The 19,132-nt window shown below is 44.2% G+C and overlaps 1 protein-coding gene and 1 long non-coding RNA gene across 2 annotated transcripts in view; one reads left to right on the forward strand and one right to left on the reverse strand.

Moving 5' to 3' along the window:
• The window catches only part of ADAMTS17 (ADAM metallopeptidase with thrombospondin type 1 motif 17), a 330,972-nt gene that overhangs the window by 203,391 nt on the left and 108,449 nt on the right, over positions 1 to 19,132 (forward strand). The window contains exons 13-14 of the mRNA XM_077869670.1: positions 6,232 to 6,398; positions 13,714 to 13,841. Of these exons, the coding sequence (XP_077725796.1) occupies positions 6,232 to 6,398; positions 13,714 to 13,841 (295 nt within the window). The remainder of the gene's footprint in view (positions 1 to 6,231; positions 6,399 to 13,713; positions 13,842 to 19,132) is intronic.
• On the reverse strand, positions 884 to 8,653 carry LOC144296567 (uncharacterized). The gene is made up of 4 exons (XR_013363651.1): positions 8,512 to 8,653; positions 7,871 to 8,307; positions 5,960 to 6,020; positions 884 to 4,648 (listed from the first exon to the last, which is right to left on the reverse strand). It is a non-coding gene; the product is annotated as an uncharacterized LOC144296567 (long non-coding RNA).

Consider the following 19,132-nt stretch of genomic DNA (forward strand, 5'->3'; position numbering starts at 1 on the left):
ACCCATGTCCTGAGCTGACCAAACCTCACTTCAAGATAAGATTTCAAATTACTTTCAAATCACCACCCTTTCTGTCTCCATGAGTTCTGAGGCCTTGGAGCCTGAGCGGTGGAGCCTGGCAGCCTTGTCTGTGCCTTGCAGTCCTCAAAGGAAAAGCTGAGAATAGTACATAGACCTACTTCCAGCTCTAAAAAGTGAGCAACTTCATTTTACCATGAATTCTGTGATTTCAACCATTGCTCATTTTAGCCATATCAAGCTTGGTTTCTGTTGCTTTAGGCTTCCTAGACCTCTTTTTACTTCATCCACACTACGTAGTCCAGAGAAACTTACAATACTGGATGAGAACCTCAGCTCTCTGATCCTCAGACTTTTGGAGGGTGATCTCTCCTACCTGTGTTTGCCAGCCCCAACACCATCTCTCTCCTGAAGGCCCTTGTGTCCATATGGCTTAGGCTTGGCACACTCCTCTGATGTGGATTCCTTGGTAAAGCTGGTCCTCTCCTTCCAAGTCCTCCCACAGAACTTCTGTTTGTAAGCCATTTTTGGATGTTCCCATCAGACACACCCTCTCCACACAAAGATTCTCCGCTGTATTATGGAGGGCTTCTTTCTGTTGTCTCACACCAGTGTATACCTGGGAGGCCATTACTGATGTCATGGTAACTCTAAGATGACCTGTATTATAGATACAGTTATGAAGAATGAGTGGGCTCAAGGCAGATTCCTGCCATGGATCGACATACTGGGATGATTTTGGTAACAAATCACACGGCTCATGGATTGTGTCTCTTTTTCCCGTGTTGTTCAAATAGTGACCCAAAGGAAAACTGGAAAATATCAACTCTTTCAGTCATTTTGTTTTTGAATAGGGAAAGTTTAATGTAAAAAAGCATTAACTATAACTGGTGGTTGGAGCTGCTAAGAGATAAAGAGAACAGAGGAAGAGCACTGGAAGAGCAGGTATAGGAAGTGGTCACTATCTTTGGGTCTGAGACAGAGCACACAAGGAAGGAACAAATATGGATGAAGGTACCCCCCCACACACACACACACACATACAGCGACAAAATTCCTTGGACTTGTTGGAGAGGATGAAACTAAGGTCCATTGGATGATGGAGAAGTTTGCAGAGGTGCTACACTGGTGGAGTCCTTTGAAAAGCCACACTATGGGGTGTTAGGGAAAGCTGTCCAAGGGGAGAAACTGCTTCTGAAACCAGGATGAGAATTTTCCCAAAGCATTGGCATGCTTAGATGCTGCCCTCTGAGATGAAGCTGCTCAGAGGGAGGTGGCATGCATCACATGCTACCACAGGACTCTGCTGAGAGAAATTAAATACCATAACCAGAGACAAAAGTCTGTTCTTTCTCTGTGTCTCTCTAGTACCTTGTACTGACAAAGCTTAGCATCATATCTCCTTGATTGGAGATCTTTATTTTCTCATATGGCTTCAAGTCGCTATCTAGCATCCTTTCATTTGAATCCTGAAGGACTCTCTTTAGTGTTTATTGTAGAGCATGTCTGGTAGTAAAAACAAAAAACATCCTCAATTTATCTGAAATGTCTGACATTCTCCCTCATTTTTGAATGACAGTTTTGCTGGATATAGAATTCTTAGTTGATAGATTTTTTTTCTTTGAGAACTTTGAATGTATTGATCTGCTATCTTCTGGCCTTCAAAGTTTCTGATGAGAAATAGGCTCATAATTTATTAAGATTCTCTTATATGTGTTGTGTTACCACTCTCTTGCTGCTTTCAAGATTCTCTATTTTTTGACAGTTTAATTGAAAAGTGTATTAGTGAATTTATCCTACTGGGACTTTGTTAAGCTTCTTGGATATGCAGATTCATGTCTTTCTTCAAATCTGGGAAGCTTTCAGGCATTATTTCTTCAAATGTTCTATTTCTCTTTGTTTTCTGAAACTCCCATGATGTATATGTTGGTCCTCTTAGTAATTTACCACACATCCCCTCTGTTCACTGTTCTTCATTCTTCTTTTCACCCCCTAGACTTAATCATTTCATTTGCCCTATATTCAAATTTGCTGATTCATTCTTTTGCCTGCTTAAATTTGCTTTTGAACTCACCTGGTGAATTTTTCATTTCAATTATTATATTTTTAAACCCTAGAAATAATTTTTCATTTTCATAATTTCTATCTCTATTGATACTATCATTTTTCTCATACATCATTTTCCTGTCTTTATTTATTCAAAGCACTATTATACTTTAGTGCTTTGACCATTTTTAAGACAGTTGTTTTAAGTCTTTACATAATATGCTCAATATCTGAGTTTTCTCAGACAGTTTCTGCCAGTGTAGTTTATTACCTTGAGTGGGCCATACCTTTCTTTTCCTTTTTATACCTTGTGATTTTGTTGTTGTTGTTGTTGTTGTTGAAAACTGGACATTCAAATCTTATAATGTATCTCTGATAATCAGCTTCCCTCCTTCCCAGGATTTGTTGTTTCTTTGTTGTTAAAGGTTTCTCTGTGCTGGGGATCAACCTAAAGTGAAAGCATAAGGTCTTCTCAAGCCTTTTCTAGCCTTCATCTTTTCCAGACAATCCTGATGGCTCTCTAAATTTTCTCAAATGTGTAATTGCTTTTAAATGACTTAGTCCTTACATATCTGGCTCCCAAAGGAGGAAAAAAAAAAAGGTATTTCTCATTGAAAGTCCCTGGAAGTCCCTTCAGCTCATTGGAATTGCAACAATGGTGGTCACCCTCTATTCCCATACCTCAGAAATCAGAAGCAGCACTGAAAAACCAGAACAGAGAACCCCAGTATTTGGAGAATAAGGTTCTTATTGTCCTCCCTGGCTCCAGCCAGTCATACCAGGTATACAGGTACAACTACCTACCCTGGGGCTGAAGTGTGGGAGACAGCCACTACCACAATAAAGGCTGAAATTTATCTAAATTAACCACACCTTACCTGCCAAGATTTTTTCAGGAGGTGGCACATTTTTTAACAGACTCCAGAATTTCAAAATAGTTATTTCAGATGATTTTTGCCAATACAATTGTCTAAGTGGAGAGATGGATTCCTGGTGCTTCCTACTCCACTATCTTCCCTGACCTTAGTCTCTCAGTCATAGTAAGATAAATTTTGATAATACAGTTCAATTCACTCTAACTACTGTTTGTTGAAGACTAGCCTATGCAAGGTTCTCTGCATGAAAGCTGCAGAAAAATAGAAGGAAGACAATAATCTACCTCACCATTTCACAAGGTTGATGATAAGAAGCATACCAGAGACCCAAGCAGGGTCAAGAGAGGCACCAGGTAGGAAATAAAAAGATGCTGCAGGGCCTCAAGGACAGACAGACTGGGGAGGGGGGGTGGATGGCTGGGGAAGATGAGGCAGTGGGCTAGATGAGGGTCTGAAGCAGGATCTTCCCATGGGAGAAGGTTGGAAATGGAGAAGAAATAGGTGAACAGTTGAGAAGGAAAGCACCCTGAGGCATATCAGGTTTCCCATGGGCTACCGCCACTCCAGGCCCACTTTCTGCTGGATCCAGGAGTTGTCTTCTCATATATAAACTCTCCACCCACCTGCTACAAGGCATAAAGGTAGTTTGTTCATTGCGGTCAGTCAGATATAAATTTAGGAAAATCAGTTGCTAGTGACGGGTACAGTAGAAACTAAAGCCTAGTGACAACCCAGGAAGTTAATTACACGAGATGCACACATCTCAATTCACACCCTAACTAGAAAACATTGTTTTCTTCATTTTTCTAGAAACCAATTTTTATTTGCATTTGTACTCTTGATCTTTTTTAATTTGTATTTTTGAACTCCGTTCTGGTTCAGGTTGGATTCCTAATCACTTGAGGAATTTTTGCGTCATTTTCCCTAAGTCTACAACTAAATTCAGTGAGGATGCATCTGATTCTTGTATCATCTGGTATATCTGTCTTCTAAGGGATGCCATAGCAAACTATTACTAACTGGGTGGCAAAAACAACACAAATTTATTCCCTTCTAGTTCTGGAGACCAGAAGTCCAAGATCAAGGTCTTGGAAGGGTTGTTCCTTCAGAAGACGGTGAAGGAGAATCTGTCCCATGCCTCTCTCCTAACTTCTAGTGGCTTACTGGTAATCTTTGGCATTCCTTCAAATGTGGGAACATCACCCCAATTTCTGTCTTTATCTTTGCATAGTGTTCTCCCTCTGTGCTTCCATCTCCAGATTGCCCCTTTCTATAACAATACTAGTCACATTGGATTGGGAGCTCACCCTGTTCTAGTATGATCTCATCTTAATTAACTACATCTGTAGTGATCCTATTTTTAAATAAGGCCACATTCTGAGGCAGTGGGGTTAGCCCTTCAGCATATGATTTTAGGATGGACACAATTCAACCCATAACTTCTCACCATACAGCATCTGCTGCCTCACCCATGCCTTCTCTGGTCCCAGCCATGGGAATTTGCCTGTTTCAGAGATGCCCCTCCTGCTGGTCCACATGGCTTTTCCCCTCTCTGTTTCTTCCACACTGTGTTTTGTGGCACAGGAGTCCATTCATCTCTCCACACTTGGCATTCAGGCCCAGGACTCTTGGGGGGGTGGTCCGAGATTCTGTCTACCCAAACATGCCATGCAGTCATTTCTCCGAGATCCAGCTTCCTCCCTGGTGTTCTGGGAAGGAAAAAGAACAAAAGGTCCCTCTGTTCTCAGATCCCATAAACTGTAGAGAGGTTTTGCTGTTTCCTAACTTGGAGATCAGAATGCAGGGCCCTTCTCTGGGGTCACCAGTGTGGATAATCTCTCAAGGCTCCCTCCCAAGTGAGGGAGAGGTTGTCTGGTGTATATGAGGTGGGCATAAAGGTAAGAGCAGAGCCTTTCTTCCTGTTCCAGACATTTTCTCCAACACATTTATGTAGACCAGGAGCCAGGAAACAATGGCCCATGGACTAAATCTCGTTCACCACCTGTTTTATAAAGTTTTATTGGCGCTCAGCCGTGCCAATGCCATGCATTGTCTCTGGCCACTTTTGTGCCGTAACAGCAGAGTTGAGTAATTGCAAAAGACTGCATGGCCAACAAAGCCAGAAATATTCACCATCTGGCCCTTTGCAGAAAAAGCTTGTGGACTCCTTGTGTAGACTTCTATAACACAAAAGCCCAAGGAATTCTCCTGCGATACCTCTCCCCTTAAAGCAGTGATCACAGGGCAGCCTCATTGTCTGATTACAAGGAATGGCAAAGGGAGGAAAAAAATACTCAATATGAAATGGTTATCATGTCAAAAATATTGTCCTGCCAACAGGTATATGTAATTTGTGAAAAGCCATTGAGCAAAACACTTGTGATTTGTGTTCTTTTGTATGCCGAATTTTAATAAAAAGTACGGAGAGAAAACAGTCATACTCCAACCTGGTAATTTTGGCATCATGAAAATAAAGGGAACCAGTGAGATTGCTCAGGTCAGAGTCCTGTGAGGACACCCCAGGCTCTCATGGAAGAGCTGGACAGAGCCACATTTCAGCCAGCCACACCAGTGTTTTGGTCACACACCTGGTCTTGGCCAGAGAACACATCTGGCTCTCCAGAACTGCTTAGATCCCCATACTAAGCACGGAGCATCTGGGACAGAGGACATGTTTCTGATCACTTGTGGTCTCACACTTGCCCAAGTAAAGGTTGCAGAGACAGGATCTGACAGGTCTCCACCCAAAGCCATTGAGTAAGTTACAGAATCATTCTGATGCTTTGCATTCTAAAGTAAAGGAGAACTATTTACTCATCCTGAAACTTAGTGACCCCAGAGTATACCTAGGAGCCATTTAAAGGTCTTTGCTTTATAGAAGACCAAAACAACAATAACAACAACAACAACAAAAACCGACACACTAAAAATTCCCCTTGGCATTTTCAGTGTTACAAGTGGCCAAGTCTTAAGTTCAGATGAAAGACGCAATTTGTGGATCTTACTGAACTGATACTCACCCGATCCTATTTCCAGATGACCCTGATTTACAGTTCTTGGATGCATTTTGCTGACGGCTCACTTCAACATGCCAAAAAAAAAAATTAAAAAAAAAAAAAAAAAAAACATGCCATCAGCACGGGGCTGGGATTGCAGAGATACCATGTGCAAGAGCAGAGGGAGGTTGCTTTGGAAACTCTGCCTGGCCCCTCCCCCTCTGGGTAAGAGAGGCAAACAGCACCCCTGCTGCTGTTCCCAGTCTGGTTAACTAAGACCTTTCTCTTTCTTCCAGCCCTGGGCCAGGAGGCACTCACTGCTTGGGAGCCAGTGTGGAGCATGCTGTCTGCGAGAACCTGCCCTGCCCTAAGGGCCTGCCCAGCTTCCGAGACCAGCAGTGCCAGACACATGACCGCCTGAGCAACAAGAAGAAGGGCCTGCTGACAGCAGTAGTGGTTGATGGTAAAGGCATATGGCACATCCTTTCACAGTGCCCCCCCCCCACCTTCTCCTCCAAGAATGTAAACACCTCCTAGGAAAATCCACAGGTTTCCCCCTTCCCAGCAGTCCATCCAATGAACGGGATACCCCAGTCCAGCTGCCCCAATCATCAGTGGACTGGTTTCTCGAGCAGTGGGGTTGAACTTGGATGACCCAACTCTGGGAGAGTTCTTAAAAGCAGCTGTGAGGCAGGCAACAGACCAGAATTGTCCTGCACCCCCATTGGCAGCAAGGCAGGTGTGCTGGCAGCCTGCTGCCTAGTGCCACGTGCTGAGGGGCCCAGGGCCAACTTTGAAGAGAACGAGGCTCTGCAGGAACAGGACAGTGGGTTTCTGTGTCTGCTCTCTCTCTTTACAACATTGATGCTTTCTTGCATTTCTTTTCTTGATTCATTTTGGGTTGGCTTTTACTCCTTGACTATGGTGTTTGGGGGAAAAAAAAAAAGGTTTTGAGGACAGTTATAACTCAAAGATGATGATAGGTACGGGTCAAATTTTCCTTCCAAGAACTTTCTCCCAAATCAAAGGAGTCTGCCCCATGGGCCATTAGAAGCATTTCTAGCAGCTGATCACATTCTAGGTGGTATATCATGTCTGTAAGATTTGTAATGTTTATTTGTTGTTGATAAGGACTGCCTACCCCCATGGCCTCATTCAAAGCTTTTTACACTTAAAATTCTCTTCATCTTCTGGAGACAAGACTACATTGTAACGATGACTATATGGTCCTATTTGTTGAGCACACCATATGCCAAGCACAAGTTAGTTCTGCGTACATTATTTTAATTACTATGTAAAACGAGCCATGCAAAGATGAGAGGTTACAGGTTACATGACATGTCTAAGTTCCTGTAGCTGATAAGCAGGGAGGGACCCCAGTTCCAGAAGAGCTGGCTGAGAAAATCACTACCTCTCATCTGGCTTCCACTACTCGAGTAAGACAGAATGAGAGCATGACTTCATAAGTGTCAAGTGAAGAGGCTTTAATAAGAACTACGGTGACTGTGCCTGATTTTTACACGGTCTCCAAAGTCTTTTGCAGGAGAATGAGGTTCCTGTGCCAAGTCCTAGGTTTCTTCTTTGTGGCTTGAAGAACCTCTGAAATCTATATTCTGCAGTCTGTTGTTACAAGCTCAAGTGTGCATAGCTCTGTGGGGGTAGGCCGAGGCATCACAGGAAATAAAAGCCCCAGACCTGCAGCTTTGAACCTAGCAACCCAACCCATTAGCCTTGAACTGAGCTGTAAAGTAACGTGGGATGTTCTATAATCATAGCAGATAATACACCACCCCGCTCAGCCACAGGTTCATTTAAAAGCACTGGGGAGCTCCCCAGACTTTTTCCTTTTTAAAAAGAAAACCACTTGTTAGAGCTGTGTGATAGTAGATGCACCATTGCCTAACCAAGACTTCAAAAGAAGAGCAGCCTACATACCCTCAGCTTTTCCTGCAGACAAAGGAGCGAGAAGACCTGCCCTCCCAAAAGGAACATGTGCAGCTGGAGGCAGGAACTCACACAAGACCCTCACTGCTCTCGGCCAGGCCATTCCTCTGGTGTAGGAAGACCCAGGAGGCTTCCGTATGTCTCGAGCACATTCGGACCCCTGATCGGGAGAAAGCGAGCCCCAGCCGAAGCTGCCTTGTTTCCAGTGCAGTGATGGGTTCTGATGAGGAGCAGCCTTGTTTCCAAACCATCAGCCATTCCAGCCTGCTGGATGAAGACGCTTTAGATCCTCTGTCATGTCCTCTGCTGCTGTCAGGAGCAAGAAGAGATCAGATCCAAGAGGGACTCGCTACATCCCCATTTCCACTTGACTGCACACACACTATTATTGTTATTCTTTCCTTGCTCTGCTTCAGCTTTCAGTTCCCCTGAAATTCAATGCAGAAATCCCACGTAAATGTCTGGTTTTCCATAGATTTCTCCAAGTCCAGATTAAACTTCTATTTTACTTGTAACCACTTTTGGATCACTGAGCTCCTCAGCTCCCTTATCATCACAGTGGCTGAAACTGATGTCTGCCCCAGCTCCCCAACCCAGGAAGCTTCGTGGGGCAGCTATCTGGGTTCACTTACCAGGTTCAAAATGTGTTCCGACCCACTTGCTTTTCATTTCTCTCTCCCAAAGCAATAAATAATTATAGCCAGAGTGCCACTGCTTTTGATCTGAGAAGTGCTGCCCTATCTGATAAGGACAGCTAATAGGCAGTACGCATTTGTCTTTGAAGGAGAGACTCTTAAAAGGAGCATTTCACAAGGATGAAAACAAAATAACAAATGGCCAATTCAGAGGGCATGGGGAGAATACAGATTATAAGTTTATTCCTCTCAAAACTCAGCTTATAAAAGGCACAATTCTAGCTCAGCTGTGATGGGAACGATTCCTGTGGTTGGGCTCTGGGCTCTCTCGAAGCCCATTATGACTGCCCTATTCATAGCATTGCTATCACTGTGGAATTCTTTGGCGAGTGACGCATAGTTCAAGAAAGGGGAAGCTTTTTTTTTTTTTTTTCTTTTTTCTCTTATTGAAGAAAAAAAAAGAATTCTTGCAGAGGTAGATTTTCCAAGGGAGGGCTCAGGACCACAAATCCATACCACCTCTGAAAGAAGACAAAGGCTCTCCTTAGAAAATAGGTCTAAGTGGGAAGGCCTTTAAAGAGAAACCCATGGAGATGGCCTGTTGCCAAACCCACCCCATTTCTGCTTTCCCCGTGGAATCTCATTTAAATGGAAATCTTTAGGAGTTTAGTCCTTCCTGCCCAAGCCAGCAGGCCACGTGCCCACTGAAGTGTCAGAGGGCTCAGCCAAGGCCGAGGCTGAGCATGGAGGTGCATTCCCAGCCCCTCTCAAGCATGGCAAAACCCCCTCTGGGTCTGAGTCTTCCAGGGTATGGAGGGTATGATGGTTAGGGACACTTCAACTCCAGTTCAGCCAAGCAGACTGGAGGTGCTTAATGACAAAGAGAGAAGTTGTCACAAATATGCAGGAGGTCTTGGATCCCAAGAGCTGGGATCTGAGGAAAGGGCCTCGGAAAATAATCAGAACCCTTTCTCCATGCCCACCACAGTTTGTGTTTGCGAGTCATTTCTTCCTGCCTCGAACTGCAAATTGGTTTTCACATGACTTGTCCACATGTAGAGTGATGGGTGGCCCGAAACACCTTCATCCTTTGTCTATCCTTTGGGGCCAGATATGGCCAAAGCATTTTTGGTATTAGGTAACAACAGTGCATCAACCATGTATTAATACTACCAGTGTGGTCCAAGGAGCACGCCACCATCCAGGGAAGCACATGGATGCCTCTCTCTTCAGGGATGGGATGGAACCCATGAACAGTCTCTAACTGGGATACTGAAGACTACCAACAGCTTCATGTCATCAAGGCTGGTTTTGCTACCAGATACATTTGCCACAAATGCAAGAAAATGCTTGCAGTTGTCAGAGCTTTTTGGACTTCTGAATTGTGGATAAGGGAGAAGAGACTTCTTTCAGATTCATCAGCCATGAGTAGACACAGCTGCTCTGCATCTGAATTTTAGTGCAGGTTTTTCAAGAGAGAGAGACTCTGATCAGCCCACCTGTGGTCACGTGGCCACTCTTGATCTAATCAGTTGAGGCCTCACAAGGCAGAGCGATGAGGCTGTGATGGAAAGAAAGACTCTGATACAGCTACAGTCAGGTGGCTGCTGCTGGTCCAATCAACTAAGGCCTGGTTCTGGAGTCGTGGTGGGCAGCTTTGGGAGTAGGGGAGAGTAGCCTCCTCAGCATGTATCCCACACAGATAGCCAGACAGAGCTGGAGTGCACGCTTGTGGTAGCCTCAAAATTCAGTGTTGTCTCTCAGTAAGACCTTGTGTCTTCATCACTATGGATTACCAGGGGGAATCCTCCAAGCCCCTGAGCTCATCTCCCCTGCCCTGTCTGTGGTTTCTCCATCCAGGTATATAAGTCCTGGCAAAAAAAAAAAAAGTAGGCCAGTGAGACACCAGGAACCACACCAGACAGTCCAGCCTCAATCAGAATTTCATTTTAGCACACATGAGCCGTATAAGAGGAATGCTCTAAGCTTCTTTCCTTGGAGTATGTGGTTATATGACTTTTAAGAAGATTTGAGCTTCTGTACACCTAAGAATGTAAAATGCTATGCCCAGAGGGGAATCACAGCACCTCATTTATCTGGGGATTAACTGTCCACCCAAGGTAGCTTGGAGGAGAATTTTCAGAGAATTTTGAGGGGCTCCTCCTCAACTTTTATAAAGATTATCCCGAGTCTCTTTGAGAGATAGTGCTACACCTCCTTAGAGGTGTAGGGTGCCCTAAATTCTGAGCACAGACCTCAGAAAAGGAGATGGACAAATGGAGTTTTAGTGGAGCAAAGGAAGTGTTACCTCTGGACTCTATTCTGGAGTCTGTGTGCCCCCAGACTGCCCAAGCCAAGGAGGACAGTGTCTGTGGGTAGGAGAGTCCAGTGCACGTGGAGTTGAGTGTACTTTCTTGCCTGGGGTCATGGCCAAAAATCCCTCCATCTGTGGATCTCCACTTTCCTGATGTTTATAACAAAGAGCCCAGCTAAACAATCTTTATCCCCTCCAAGTCTGGTCTTTCTAACTTGCTGCAAAAGATCCTTTACTTTTCTGCCCAAATCCCATTTCCATTTTGGCCCAAATCAGTTTCACCCTTGGTAGTTTAATGGACAAGTACACAGCAAATCCCAGTTGAGGCAGACTGTGAAAAGCCCCATGAAATGGGCCTGAGCTGCTAGAGAACAAAGCATAGAGTGGAAGGAATGGCTCAATTCCCCAGACAGCAGGCTAGAGGCAGCCTTGAAAAGCATGCCCTACTCATCTTTCTTTTCCAGCAGTGCCCAAAGAGTGCCTTGTGTGATGGAGGGGCTCAATTCCTGTTTTTGTTTTGTTTTGAAAATTTTGTTTTCATTTTTTGGGGGTTTTTTGGATGAATAAACATTGAAGCATCATTACTTACCTGGGAAGCTACTCTTCACAGGAGTTTCCCCTGACCTCCACAACTAACTCTAACAAACAAGTTGAATGTTTCCAGTGAACCTCTGTAGCTTCTTTACAGTGTTCTAAGGCAAGACATCCTACTGGGCATGTCGGTCAGCAAAGCTCCATGAGACAGGAGCTTTGGAAAGCTGCTGAACATGTTGGTGGTTTAGTGAATGTCATTCAGTCATGAAAGCCACAGACCCTGGATGGGACAACACATCTGCTCTGATAAGAACTGTCTAGCTGGAATTCCAAGGTCTTCTGAGACCAAGTAAACTCCAGAAGCCTTTCTCTTCCTTCCCCTGCTCTTGATCATCTGAGACCACTGGAAGGACCCAGTGGGGAAAAGGACCCAATGGTGGAAACAAAGGGCCTGACGGAAGCAGCACAAAGGTATTAGTGTTTCTCTCTTTGGAGGTTTCTTTATAGAATAATCACATAATGTCACATAAATGTCACTAGAATCATAACTGAGAGAAAGAAAAGGGTGCATTCATCCTTCTCAGAGAAGAAGAAAATCTATTCATTTATTTAAAAATGAGCTTGAAGTTTTTCTCCTAAAATCAAGAACAAAGCAAGGATTTCTTCTTTCACTGTTTCTTTTCAACATCACACTGGAAGTCCTAGCTAATACAAATAAGACAAGAAACAGAAATTAAAAATATACAGATTGGGAAGGTAGAAATAAAACTACCTTTGTTTGCAGATGACATGATCATCTATGTAGAAAATACAAAAGAATCAACAAACAAACAAACAAAAAAACAAAAACCTTCTGGAACTAGTAAGCGGTTATAGCAAGGTTGCAAGATATAAGGTAAATGTACAAAAATCACTCAGTTTCTTATATACCAGCAAAGAGCAGATGGTGTTTAAAATTAAAAACACAATACCATTTACACTGACAACCCCCAAAATGAAATATTTAGGAATAAATCTAACACTCTATGTAGAAGATATATGTGAGGAAAATTCTGATGAATGAATTAAAAGAATTAAATGAGGAGATATTCCATGTTCGTGGATAGGAAGAATCAATACTATCAAGATGTCCGTTCTCTCTTGACTTGATTCAGTGCAATCCCAGTGAAATCCCAGCAAGTTATTTTGGGGATATCGACAAACTCATTCTAAAGTTTATATGGAAAGATTAAAATATTTACCAAGTCCTTCTATGAATCAGGTCCTTGGCCTGGCCTGGGGACAAGAGATTAAAATTTTAGTACCTTGTCCTCTGTAGTCTCCCAGTACTGTCAGTTCTTCAATCAATCTAAAGATAAATAAGATCCAAACTCTTTTAGAAATGGAACCCACCCTAAAAGAAATCCCCTTATACATAAGTTACTCAAACAATTATAAGTCAATAAGATAATGGCTAAGGGCTTTGAGGAGGTGTATGCAAAGTGCAGATGGAGATTCCATGTCAGAGATGGCATGAGAGGAGAGAGCTCTGGAGTAGAAGCTTCTGGGGTAATAGGAAACTTCCAGAAAGCTTTGTGCAGAGAGGGATTTTCAGGCAAAGGAACAGCCTAAGCAAAGGCTATGAGAGCTTGTCATGTTATAGGAGCTCACTTGGTTCCAAGAGCAGCAGAAACCAGTGTTTCCCTCCTGCCTGGTAATATGGCCCTTACAAGTTGTCCTGGAGGCCCCTGTGTTCCTATGCTTTATTCCCTCTCAGTTTCTTCCAGGACCTTCTTGCTGCATATCACAGCCCTGAAGCTTTTATCCAGCAGCTGGTGGAACACTAAGGCACTTAGCAAAAGCCACTGCTATAGAGACATCCATAGGGACCACACCCCCTCCTACCCAGAGGCATGCTCATTCACCTTCTCCCCCTATCCCACCCCCACAACAAGATAAGCTCCCAGGCTCTCCCTTGATACATATTCAACTCACTTAGGGGTTAGCACACAACAAAATGTTTGTTCAGCCTGGTATTTTTAATGCCTTAAGGAAAAGGAATACTATACGTTTACAAAGGATGAAGAGAATTAGGTGAATAAAAGCCTACAGAGCCCTCACTCATGTGTTGTTTACCTATGTCTGAGGATCCTTCTCTATTTGCTGGGTTGTGTTCCAAGGGGCAGGTGCATGTCTCTGAGGAACATGTGCTGGGTTTCTGTGACCTCTATTCCGTACTGACCTCTCAGCCTCTGGGCCACCACCTACATGCACCTGCACCCTGCCAGCTCATTGCCTTCATGCACCTGCACCTTGCATGGCCTACAAACCCCTTCCTATATCAATGTCCACCTTCCTCTTTCCCTCCTCAGATAAACCATGTGAACTCTACTGCTCACCTCTCGGGAAGGAGTCCCCACTGCTGGTGGCTGACAGGGTCCTGGATGGCACACCCTGCGGGCCCTATGAGACCGACCTCTGTGTGCACGGCAAGTGCCAGGTGATGTGTTTTCCTTGTGTCTTTTGTGGGGCTTCCTTTGGAGGGGAGGCTCCCTCACCCCAGAAGGTTTCACAGTGGGGCAAAACTTTCGGGAGGCTTGAAATGGATTTTCTCAAGAAGACACCAGTGGTGCTATCTCCTGCAACCTGGCACCCCTCCCTCCCTGAGCAGTGACTGAGCATAAAGCCCACCTACAGGCCAACTGGGAGTTGAGGTGGCTGGAAAAATAGTGGCAACGTAATAACCTCAAAAATCTTAAAATAACTTTAGTCATTCTGACAAAGGAAATAACAGGTAAAATACTAAGGTAAGACTGGAAGATGTGTATGAATATATTGTGGGACAAGTTATACTGTGTTTACCTACAACAGATAGAGTAGAACAGTGCAGATTCCTTCGCAGGTAGTATAACAGGACTATTTATCCATAAGAATGGGCATCCTCCTGATGTGTGCAGCGGCTGGAATTGGGGTAGGGAGTCAAGAGGCTGTGTATTTCCAACACCCAGAGGGCCATGACTCAGGTAGTACCACCCTCCATTATGCTACATGTGCCGTATTTCCTGAAGACCCAGTTTGATCCCCACCTATCATGAGAAGGGTCCTCTCCCTTAGCCATGGACACATGCTACCTTCATGGTTGAGGCCAGGCTCCCTCAGCCATGTCCTCAGCAGGTGAGCCCAAAAAGAGCTGGAAGAGGCAATTGCTCCCAGAGCCCTAAGCCAGCAGATGAATAGCAGGAGTGCTATGCACTTGGCACAGAAAGGAAAACCAGGTCTTGCTTCCGATTTTCACTTTACCGTGTTTGGCCTCCATGGACCAGCACCTGCAGCATGAGAGTAAGCAAGGAATCTAGTCACCATGGGCCCCTGAGGGGCCTTCTCATTTTGCTAGGGAAAGAGAAGCTGTGTCTCAGGAGCCATGTGATTACTGATGCTTTGGGGTGCCCACACCTCCCAAAGTCAACACCCATCTCTGATGCTCTGTTTCATGGAAATATTAAAAACATTTGAAAAATTGTAAATTCCAAGGATCACAGGGGAGAGAAACTGTCATTCCCCTTAACAGCACTAGTGCCAGAAACCTGCCTCCAGGCCTGGGACCCACTGACCCCGAAAGGTAGTACATCCTGTTTGTTCTATTTCCCAACACCTGGCCAAGGGCAACGTTTTGGTGAATCAATGAAGACAGATGGAGTAAAAGAGAGGAAGGCAGAAAGACACAGACACAAACACAACTTCTAGGGTGGTGCCTGTGGCCATTTCAACCCTAGTAGATTTTTTTCCCCCTGCAAAGCGCAAACTAGTCCCAACCTGGGATTTTTCCTGAAAAAGCTTGACAATATCCAGACTCCTTTAGCACTGCCTGGCTTTGTTATCAATTCAGATATGTGTGTGTGTGTGTGTGTGTGTGTGTGTGTGTGTGTGTGTGAGAGAGAGAGAGAGAGAGAGAGAGAGAGATAGGCACTGGGTGCCCAAGCGTCTTGGCAAGGCATCCTTATGGGAAGGAAGCAGTGACGGTAGTGGAGCTGGGCCCTCGGGGTTGTGCTATAGTTGTGGAGAATGTGCAGGGCCTGGAGCGGTGTGAACACAGGTCTTATCATTGTCACTGAAATGAGGAATTGCCAGCATTTCTCTGCAAACCTATTAGCAAGTCAAGTGCAGGCGGTTTTTCTTTCCTAAATTATTCACTTAAACAGACCTTGCTACAGCACAATGATGAACATTTCCTTAGTGACAGTTTTCCAAGTAAAAGCACTTGTACCCTTTAGAGCAGCACCATCTGAGCCACCTCTGGGCTTTTGCCAGCGTCTTTTGCAGTGTTCTTGCCAGCCTGCAGGCATTTCTAAGAATCCTGAACTTTTCTGGCCAGCAGGGTCAGTATTAAGTGGCCAGACATGATTTCAGCTCTAAGTGATCAGTGCCAATGGGCCCTTTCTATGACCTTGGAACCAACCATATGCTTGTCAATTAGGGAATCTTCCCTGTGCCATGACAGCAAAATAGCCAGTTTTTCAGTGAGAACAATATGGATGAGATGCCTCTCAGGGTCTCTAATAACCTGAAGTCTATGGTCGTCTGGCACCTTTGAGACAGAGCCTGCCCTGCGCTTAGATGTGATGGTACACTTGCCCTGCACTTGGATGTGACAGGTACAGTTGCCTTCCTAGTCCTGAATGCCACCCCATCCATGCCTACCCCCTAGTCTATCTCAGATGCCTTCACCACCATCATGCTCATTGCATTTACTGACCCCTGTGGTGAGACTAGCCTAACCAACCACCACCCCTCAACACAGGAGCACTGGGGCACCCAGGTGCAGACAGTGCCCCTCTCATGATGTTTTGTGGCAGGTGGGTAGGCTCATGCTCATCAGAGCCTTGCCTTACCCCTTGTTGGTCTCAGAAGTACCATCTCCTCTGTATGGATGTGTCTCAGTTACCAGCTCCTCCAGGCAGCCTACCAATCCTCGCAAAAAGCCCATCATCCTGGTAGGGGGTGGCAGCATGTACCTGGAAGCACCTCACGAGATTAAGTCCCTGAGAAACTACTCACTTTCTGAAAGAACTTAAAAATACCACCTGTAATTTTTCTGACAATTCTTAATCCTCAGAGAAAAACCATAAAGGTTATGTTCAGCCCATTGTGAATTCAATTCTCACAAGAATCCAACTTAGTAAAGTCACAGTTAAAGAAGTTTTATAATGAAGTTGAACATTGTTGAATAGAGTATGAGAAATTAGGGGCGTGTGGGGAGGGGCAGAGTTGGTTGAGTGTTTGACTTAGGTCATGATCTCAGCGTCATGAGATCAAGCTCCATGTGTTGAGCTCCACACTCAGTGCAGAGTCTGCTTAAGACTTTTTCCCCCCTCTCCCTCTGCCCCTGCACATGTGCCTGCATACTCTCCCCCCCTTCCCTCACTCTCTCTCTTGCTCTCTCTAGAATAAGTAACATCTTTTTAAAAATAAAAAAGAGTATTAGAAATTAAGTATAAGTACAGTATTGATGCCTAGCTACAGTAATTGCCCAAGTAGAATATTCTGGATTCCTATGGTACTTGTGAATGAGTAAGGCAAGGAAAATTGGTTAAAGAGAAGAATAGTAGTAAAAAAAAAAATCTCAGGAGTTTAGTAAACAGAGGATCTGTGCTTATTCATCAATACTATTATCTGATTATAATGGATAAAAGGTAGAGATCATCCATATTTTATGTAAGACAGTGCTTACAGAAATATTGCCATGGTTCACTTACTAGCTTTTTCCTCTGTTCCCTTCAGCTATAAATTTTGCTATTTTGGGGTGGCAGAGGAGTTCTGGGAAATTTTGAGAAGCAGTGACTAGTTGGTAGGGAATGGAGGGGACGAGAGGCTCCCAAATGGCATTTTGAGCAGATTCCATTAAGCTCCAAATAGCAGGCTGATTCAAACCATAACATGAAACATGGAAATGCCATTTTATTCTATTTTTACGAGGACTGAGTTAAGTTTCATTTCAGTGAGTCACAAATTATTTAACATGCTGAAATGAAACTTAACAGTGCTCATAAAAGTGGGAGTGAGTTGGGGAAAGAAACACAAACATTGTCTGTTTTTCAGCAAGTCTGTATAAATCAGGAGTTCCATCATTCGCAATTCCTACTGTTGGCCTGTGAGGCAAAGAAATCAAGTTAATATGTTTCTAATGTGTGACTTTGCCTCACAGCTACTGAGTTTCAGTGGGTGAGTCAAACTGACAGATCTGAGTATACCTGAGACCCACTACACTTGGCTTTTCTGTAAGGCCTCACTAACTTATGTACACTTGTAGGCATTCCAATTAAGGTCCCACTTCTTTGAGATCCTAACTTGTGTGTACATATCCTGGGCTTGATGAACACCAAAAGACCTTGAGGTCCCATAAGCTTGTGGGAGGGATTGTGTCCAACTATCTTTGTTCCCCCAGCATCTGGGGAAACAGACTGAAAGAACAGATTGAACACAGAAACACATTGAGTGGATGCATAGGTGGATGGGTCACTTGCTCTTAGAACTTCAGTGACTCTGGAATCTGGATACCATTTCAATGGACTATTTTCATTGTCCAGGATTTATTAGCCTCCCGCTTCGTGTACAGTGGTCCATTCAGCAAGTAGAATTACTGGCAAAACCTGGAAGAATTATAAGACTCTGGCCTTAGAGTCCCCCTGTGTAAAGAGGGTAACAAGCATGCAGGAAAATGTACAGGATTTCATGCTTGGGCCTGTATTTCAACAAAACCCTCCTGGTTGCTGCTTCTCCCCACATAATGACCCTGCAGTTGGCATCTCTGAAATGTGACTGTTGGTGACGAACCTTCACTAACAGCAGTGCCTAAAACTCTGAAGTCATTGCCTGCACTTCTATCTGATCAACTTCCCTCAGCAACTTCTGGATTAAGCCAATAGATGGAGCCTCACACATGCTCCTTTCCCATGACAGGACTCTACTACACTGATGGTAAAGGTAGGATAGCACAAACCATGATGCCGAAGAGAAGCAGAGGCCGCCCTGTGATAAAAGAAAGACACCACCTCTTTCTGGCGAGTGGAAGTGGATGGAAGTTCCACTGAGGGAACAAATCAGCAGACGCCAGAACCATAACAAGTAGAGAGTTGGAACAGAATGCTTGAGGGCATCTAAGACTTGGGAACAGAGGGCGAGAGTGAGGTGTTGACTGAAACTGAAGAGGAGACAAAGAAACCACATGGCTGGCCCTGCACTTGGAGCTTTACAGGCTGTTGGGTGATGATCACGCAAAGTATCACAGTTGTGTGATCAGAGTACCAAAGTTGTGTGATCAACTCTTCAAAGGCAGCTGGAGCAGGTGTGTGATCTCAGAACTTGTGCATAGTACTTACCTTCCTGGGTTGGGGAGTGGACTCCAGTTTTCTCCCTACCAGTTCCAAATGGAAGCCTACCACACAACACCTCCCATCCCCAAATATAGAGCTCCCTCAGTCTACCTTTTGGTGCCTCAATCTCAAATATGAGTGGTCAACCAGAGATCATCAGCTATTTGAAGAAAACCAGCAACAAGAGCAAGAAAGACCAAGAAAAACAGAGAAACCAACCCTGGCACAAAATTGGGATAATCATAGAATTCTCTGCAGCAAATTATCAATCAAGCACAGGGATAAAATAAAGTAATTTTGAGATGCAGAATAACTCAGAAATTTTAGTTTCCTTTCCATGCATCTGTTCTGAAGAAATTATATGTGGTTTAGCAAAATAAAAGTAAAATCAAAAAGAAGACAACAAGCACAGCAAGAGTTG

Source organism: Canis aureus, chromosome 2 (assembly GCF_053574225.1).
Source record: "Canis aureus isolate CA01 chromosome 2, VMU_Caureus_v.1.0, whole genome shotgun sequence".
NCBI lineage: Eukaryota > Metazoa > Chordata > Mammalia > Carnivora > Canidae > Canis > Canis aureus.